The sequence below is a fragment of the Terrapene carolina genome, unplaced genomic scaffold, assembly GCF_002925995.2.
Source record: "Terrapene carolina triunguis isolate 2854851 unplaced genomic scaffold, T_m_triunguis-2.0 Scaffold112, whole genome shotgun sequence".
NCBI lineage: Eukaryota > Metazoa > Chordata > Testudines > Emydidae > Terrapene > Terrapene triunguis.
In genome coordinates this window covers 23499633-23507293 of record NW_020664463.1, presented here as the reverse complement: position 1 = coordinate 23507293, position 7661 = coordinate 23499633, and the positions used below count along the sequence as shown (strand labels likewise).

Sequence of the window (7661 nt, the reverse complement as noted above, 5' to 3'; positions counted from 1 at the left end):
CTCGATGACCTCTCGAGGTCCCTTCCAGTCCTAGAATCTATGAATCTGAGTTTGGTTTTCTCCACATCACAAAACCAACATGGTGACAGCCTGCCTCTGCTCAAGAGAGGAACAAGACATGATCAAGGCATTATGCAAGTCAAGTCTGGCAGGTTGTATGTGGGAGCCCCAGGACTGGAATAATAGGGGGGCGGCAAGGCAGGACGGAGAGGAAGGGGCAGAGCTGTGTGTGTGGGCAGAGGAGAAGTTGGTGACTTATCTCTCTGACAGTGAGATCCTACCTGGCTGGTAATAATCATAGACCGTCACTGTTGCTGGCTTCAGATTCTGCACTTCGATCTCTTGTTTCACTGAGAAGTTGAAGCTGATTGGAGACTTGTCCAGCTAAGGAAGGACAGTGAAGGGAATGAAGAAGCTTATGATTGTGCTCACCCCAATCCCAACTGTATCTTCCCCACCCTCCAGTAATTCCTGTCTCCACAGTGTCAGGTCTCCCATTCACTCTCTCCTGCTCGCCCTTAGCCCCAGCTGTACCCACCACCCTGTGCACCCTGGTTGTCTCACGTGCACCCGCCTACTCCGTGTTGAACTGATAGAGCCCTACACTGCACTCACCTCCTCCAGGTAGATGGTGAGTTTGCTGGGCTCGACCTCCGTCTTCTTCACCAGGGGCATCTTCTCCAGCTGCCAGGGAGCAGGAGAGATGAGCGCAGTTTAGCATCAGCTCATTGGGCTTTACTGTGAACTCATACATGCCAGTGTGAATGAGGGGTCCATGGTGTTACAGACGTGTAAAACTGCGGTGAGTGACATCACAGCCAGGCCCAATGAGTCTCATGGCCCCGGCCTATGGAGGGTGTCACACTCTAGAGCCCCCCGCCTCCCATGACTGTATTTCACAAATCCCTTTGCTCCATTAGATAAACGAATTCTGCCTCATGGATGGGGGAGAGGGCAGCAAGTTTTCCCGCACACGAGAGTGCTGGAAAACTTGCTGCCCCCTCCCCCATCCATGAGGCAGAATGTGGCCTTCCTGATTACAACAGTACTGGGTTTGCAGGGAGAACATAGGATACAAGGTGGGGGCCTCTGTCAGGTTTAGAACATACGCCCATAAACAAATGCAGGCCAGCTCGATCTCTTCAGCAGGAACACACAACAGAGCTTCCTGGTTTCCTTCTGGTATAGTGTGACATGTCCCACAGTGACTTCCTTGGACTCAGTGTTGCCTTAGGATATATCCCTAGACATCATGACAGACCGCATGGCAATGCTGACTTTTTGAGATATATCGGGACGTGTCGTGGTGCAACTCCTTTGGACTCAATGTTGCTTCGTGATGTAACTGAGAATATGGCCAATCTCTGCGTTTAGTGGAGTCTCAATACACAGTATGTACCATGGGTGGAAATCTCTCCATAAACTGTCCTGAAGGGCTGGTGGTTTCTGACTGAGTCATGCACGGAACATAGGGTCCCCGTATGATCAGGGAAGGACAGTTGGGGTGGGGACATCTCACCTTCTTCAAGGACTTCTTCACGGGGACGAACCCTGAGAGCATCATCACCTCTATCAGGGCCATGTTGCTGCTCTCCCGATCTCCGACATAGCTGAAGGAAGATGGGAGAGAAGGTGCAATGAGAGGGATGGTCAGCGTAGCAGTCCTTGGAGTGGGTGATGAACACCCCCTATCACCCAGTTGCAGAAAAGCTGAGTCCCCTCCAGCCAATGGAAGAGAGAGCGAGAAACCCCTCTACCCTGCCTGGTCAGCGTGGGAGAGGGTTTGTCCATGTTTCACTCTCTCCCATCCCAATCTCCATTTCCCAGGGATGGGGTCACTGAGCAAGAAGTGATAAGAGATCTTAGGCTCCATAGCTGGTGACAGGCCTGGTCCCCAGCCCCTCGCCTCTTGCCATCTGGCCTCAGGAGGGAGAACGGTTGAAGCTGTTTGAGGTCAGAGCAGCCAGTGGTCTCAGGAGCATGGAAAGTATGGACCAGGATACTCCCCATCCCGAAGATTGATCACGGGCAGAACTGGACTCCCTCCTCCCTCCATGTGTTCCCTCTCTTCCACAACGCTCTCGTGGTTCTCACACAGAGCAGAGGGGTTGCATGAGGACTGTCCTGAACAGCCGTGTCCTGCCTATAGACTCTGGGCTGCTCCAGCCCATATTGCCACAAGCCTGCAGCAGCAGGGGAGCTCCTGCTCCTAGAGGGCCATTACGAGTGTGATGCTCACTGCTCATGGCCCCATGAGCTGCTTCATGCTGACTGAGATCTCTGGGAGGTTACTTGAGACCCTGAGCATGATGCAAGTTGCCCCCTCTCATGAGTAAAAGAAAATCTGCAGCTGCTGTCCCCTAGTTCCCTCCTCCCTCCCTTCCCCCCAGGTCTGGACATATTATAAGGGCTGGCAAGATACGGAAGAAGCGCGGGAAGAGGAGAAGGTCAGACAGTGCATCTCAGTCCCCACTGCCATAGACAGGGCCGGCTCCAGGCACCAGCTTGGCAAGCAGGTGCTTGGGGCGGCCTCTTTGGAGAGGGGCGGCAGGTCCAGCTATTCGGCGGCAATTCGGCGGACAGTCCCTCACTCCCGCTCGGAGCGAAGGACCTCCCGCCGAATTGCCATCGCAGATCACGATCGCGGCTTTTTTTTTTTTTTTTTTTTGGCTGCTTGGGGCGGCCAAAACCCTGGAGCCGGCCCTGGCCATAGAGCTCCATTGGGCAGCTTTTCATGGGGTTGCCTATGTTGCCCCAGCCCTGTTGCAGAAAAGGGAGCCAGGGGAGAGACCCCCAGGAAGCAGCGCAGGCAGGGATCCCATACCTGACTTGCACATGGAGGTCAAATTGTTTCCTGGCAGCATGGTTGCACTCCTCAGGTGCCGTCTTCACATCCAGGACAAAGGTCGCTTTGCTCTCTGGGGGCGGGACGTTATAGCGCAGCGTCGTCTGGGGGGAAGAATTTGTCTATGTAGTGCCCTGGGGGCTCGCTACGTAAACAGACCCATTTACACCACAGGCTTCTCACCAGTTTGTCACCAGATGGTACCTGGCTGACCCCACACAAGGGTTTGTGTCCATATACAACATGGTTAACCTATGGAGCCAAATACATCCCTGGCATAAGGCCTTTGACTTCAATGGTTACACCAGGGATAACTGTGGTGAAGCTGCTCATGAGCCTGGCTTTGCACAGCTGTCAGATGGTAGCTGGGTTCTAAGGTGAGAGGCAGGACTAACTGTGTTAGTGTATCAGGCATTGTTGCAGCCATGTTGGTCCCAGGATATTAGAGACAAGGTGGGTGAGGTAATATCTTTTATTGGACCAATTTCTGTTGGTGAGAGACAAGATTTTGAGGTACATAGAGCTCTTCTTCAGGTCTGGGAAATGTACTCAGGCCTGTTCTACACTAGGAAATTAGGTCGGTATCATTAGGTTGCTCTGGGGTGTGAAAAAATCCACACCTCTGAGCGATGCAGGTAAACTGATCTAAGTCCTGGTGTAGACAGTGCTACATCGATGGAAGAATTCTCCTGTTGACATAGGTACTGCATCTCAGGGAGAAGGAGTACTTATGCTGACAGGAGAACCTTTCCTGTCCGCATAGGTAGCGTCTTCACTGACACGCTACAGCAGCGCAGCTATAGTGTTTTAAGTGTAGACAATCCCTCAGAGTGTCAGCTAAATACAAGATGGAATAGATAGTTTAGAATAAGTAGTTAACACATATTTCAAGGGATCATTCAAGGTGAAGCGGCCAGTTAACACCTCACCAGTCATAGGCGGGAAAGGGAAAAAAAGCTGGGGGCGGTGGGGAGGATTAGGGGTTATAGATTGTTGTAATAAGGCATAAATCTAATATTTTGATTCCATGTTTGTTTTTTAGCATCTACAAAGTTACAAGGTTAAGCTCCCAGGATCATTGCAGAAATGTTGTGCAGGTTTCCTTTGAGGACAAGGACTGAGAGGTCAGATACGGAGTGATCGCTTTGTGAAAAGTGTTCTCCCACGGGTGTTAGGGTGTTTTGTCTTTTATCATTTTCCTTGTGAGTTCATTCAAGAGTGTAGTGATTGTCTGGTTTCACCCACATAGTTGTTATTGGGGCATTTATTGCACTGGTACACCACGTGTTGTGATAGCCATATGTAGGACCCAGGGGTCTTGAAAGGTGTGTTGTGGGGGTGCTACACAACTAAAGATATTATCTCATCCACCTTGTCTCTCAGTGTATCAGGGTTAGACAGCTCTCCTCCATTCCCCATCTCTGTATGGGATGACATCCCCAAGGGACATGCATCATGGGAAAGGTAGCCACAGTCCTCACCCCATCAGCTGTTACAAGGATACTGGGACTTAATGCAGGAACCACGGGTGAAATTATATGGCCCGTGTTCTGCAGGAGGTTAATCATAGCTGCATAGAATCTAGGAACTAAGAACTGCTCATATTCTCCCAGAACACACCAGGCCACAGCACAGTAGTTGTGGATGGGCCAGCAGGGCTGACACATGCTCTTGCAGGGAAATGCTGTTGCGTGGAGGCACTCAAGCAATGTTCGCTGTAACTACCTCTAGTGAGCATGCCAAAGCCCCCTGAGGATCCACCTTTAGTATAGACAGGGTCAAAGGCAGACCCAGACCGACAGATACATAGAGTTGGGCCAAATCCTGCTCCCCTGGGAGTCAGTGGCAAAACTCCTATTGACTCCAATGGGCCGTCACTCACCTGCACATACGCACAGCCATTCCCGACTGCCTGCACCACGTACTCCCCTGGGACTTGAGGGAGAGATGCCTGCTGCAGCACCAGCTGGTTCTTCTTATCCACGTGGAACTCCTGCTGGGAGCCCTCCTTGGCTTGCACCGTCACCTTTACCCCTTCTGCCTCGTGGTATGTCAGGGCTGCATATCTGGCCAAGGCTTGAAGGGCAACCACTGTGTCCTGGGGAAAGAGAGACAGGCACCTTGCTGTGTGTGTCGCTTCTTTGCAATCAAGAGTCAACACTTCGGAGTGACGGGATCTGTGCGCTGTGGGGCACCCACACCAGCATGCACACTCCACCCTGCAGTGTGGTGATAGCCGCACCCCTCTCAGCACCAGTGCCAAGATTCCAACTCTCAGCTCCCAAACAAACAAGATCTACATCATCCAGGCCACAAGCTACCAGATTCCCACCCCCAGCCCTCACTACAGCATGATCCTCACCACAGGTCACCAGCATGGGGATTGACACTCCGATCCTTCAAGCACTGCAGGTTACTTGTATCCCCCCCTTTAGGGTTTCATTGCCAGGTTAGGCTCATGGCCCCTGATTCCCCAAGCATGCAGGGTCTCTTTCTCCCTCCATTTCTGAGGGAGCTGGGTGGTACCTGAGTGGAGGCAAAGCCCCCATAGGGGTTCCGTTGATGGGTGAGCCAGCGCACAATCTGGGAGGTAGCTGAGATTTCTGCAGCTGACACCTCTGGTTTGGAAATGTGAGTTAGGAGGATGTAGGCCATTGTCTCAATTGATGACGAAGAATCTTCTATCACTTCTTCAAAGAAGTCCTCATCATTTGCCTGGGGCAGGTGCCCTCCTGAGGGGGGAGGAAAACAGTGGAGGAGAACATAGTCTGACAGAACAGCAGCTCACTATGTTCTGGAGCCCCCTGGGGGCTGAGGATCCACTTCACACCTGTCTGGGGCACTTCCTATTGCAGTGACTGTAGCGCCTCCTGAACCTCTTTTTATTACATTGCACACTGCTGGGCCTGGTTTCACTTCTCCCTTGAGAGCACCGATCCCTTCATTTCTAGGGACACGCAGGTAGCTGCTGTGGCCCCCAAATCCAGATGATATTGGCCTTTCAACAGAGGGTTGTTTGTATTTGAAGTGCAGTTCTCCTCTGAACAGTACCTATGTGAACATGGCCCCTTCTCACTCAGGAGCTTTGCTCCATGATTTCAGTGGTAACAATAACATGTTTTTCATCCCCGTCTGCCCTGCAGAGCCAGCACGGCTCAGAAGGAGAGAGCAGAATTCCAGTCCTACTTGTGCATCCATGGAATTATTCAGTAAGGTCCCATCAGGGACACGAGAGCAAACCCACAGAAGACAAGGGAGCTGCCCTGGCATCAGTGAGGGCAGAGTTTGTCTCACTGGATCTTCGTAGCAGATGATGATGTGGGAGAAGGAAAGGGCCCAGCTTGACTCTCAGAGCCATGAGGGTGTTTGCAGGGCTGGCAGGTCAAAACAAAAACTTTGAAATGGAACCCATTTAATACTTAATCACTGAGAGACAGACATGGGAACCTACAATGCGAACAGTAGAGTCATTATTCAGAGCAGGCCATGCACTTTAAGGAAGAGAGACAAAACAAGAAAAAAAGCTTTTACAGTGACTCGTTTAGGTGAAGGCTGTGCAGACTTCTCTATGACAGGCTAGAAAACAGAGTTAGAAAGGGCAGAAGCTGGTAGCTCTCTGGGCCACATTGTGGTCTCAGGGTACGTCTGCACCACAATTAAACACATGTGGCTTGCCTGGGTCAGCTGACTCGAGCTCACAGGGCTCGGAGTGTGGGGCTGTAAAACTGTGGTGTAAATGTTTGGGCTTGGGCTGGAGCCCAGGCTCTGGGACCCTCTCACCTTGTGGGGTCCCAGAGCTCAGGCTGGCTGTTTTATAGGAAAGCCCAGTAGCCTAAGTCCCTCTTACCAGCTCTCCCCTCACTTCTAAGGAACGCTTCAAGAACTTCATGTGGGTAAGGTAAGAATATATGGAATCTGGTAACACTTATATCTGGACATCGTTAACTGGAGGGTCTTTGGGGTCAGTAACCGTAGTCGCACCTCGGACAAGACATGGAATTTGATTTAAACTAACAGAACCCACCAAAGATTTTAATCAGCCTGTAGGTCCATATAGCAACACATCCCCAACGTGATTTCCATGTGGCCTTTGTTCACATGGAGAGGACAGAATCCTAAAGAGCTGACTCTGCAATGTGCAGAGTACCCTGGCCACCATTAAAGCTGACAGAAGTTGAGGGCCCTCTCTACCTTCTAATCGCCACCTTCTAATCCTGACGTTTTCATTCAGGCAAACCTCCCACTGGCTTCACTGAGAATTTGATAGAGCAAAGACTAAGTAAAAACCAAGTAAAGACAATAGGGTTTGGCCCACTGACTCTAGGTACTGTAAATTGCTTAATTATATTTATATGGGATATTTACCATGGCAACCAATAATGTTCTGGCAGGAAAGATTTGTGATTAGCTACTTCCAAGGTGACACAAGCAGAACAGTCTTTCCAAGAAGTAGCAGAGGGTTTTCTGGAGCCAATACAACTCCATCTGACCCACAGTTTATCTCTGAGGTCTTTCAATAAGAGGCTCTGGCTTCAACTACTTGGGTGCCAACTGTAATTATATTCATTAAGTGAACAGAAACCACCAGCGAGGGAAACCAAAGGAGGAAGAGAAAAAAGGTTCTGTTTCAGGACAGCAGTGGATACAGCCCTCAAATGTAGTCTAAGGTCTCTAAAAATTACTCAGGGAGCACTAAAATGCTTGGATAGACTAGGCAGAATGCACAGCCAGAGAGCTATGATTTTCTCCTCTCACATCTGTTTGACTCTGGTGTAACTCCATTGTTCTCGGTGGAGATAGTCCCAATTTTGTTCAG

At 50.6% G+C, this 7661-nt stretch overlaps 1 protein-coding gene across 1 annotated transcript in view; it reads right to left on the bottom strand.

Moving 5' to 3' along the window:
- Window positions 1-149: 149 nt before the first annotated feature.
- The window catches only part of LOC112113131 (alpha-2-macroglobulin-like protein 1), a 46407-nt gene continuing 38895 nt past the window's right edge, over window positions 150-7661 (bottom strand). The window contains exons 30-35 of the mRNA XM_026652230.2: window positions 5372-5577; window positions 4728-4943; window positions 2825-2949; window positions 1520-1610; window positions 616-684; window positions 150-384 (exon numbers count right to left, since the gene is read on the bottom strand). Of these exons, the coding sequence (XP_026508015.1) occupies window positions 256-384; window positions 616-684; window positions 1520-1610; window positions 2825-2949; window positions 4728-4943; window positions 5372-5577 (836 nt within the window). The 3' untranslated portion in view covers window positions 150-255. The remainder of the gene's footprint in view (window positions 385-615; window positions 685-1519; window positions 1611-2824; window positions 2950-4727; window positions 4944-5371; window positions 5578-7661) is intronic.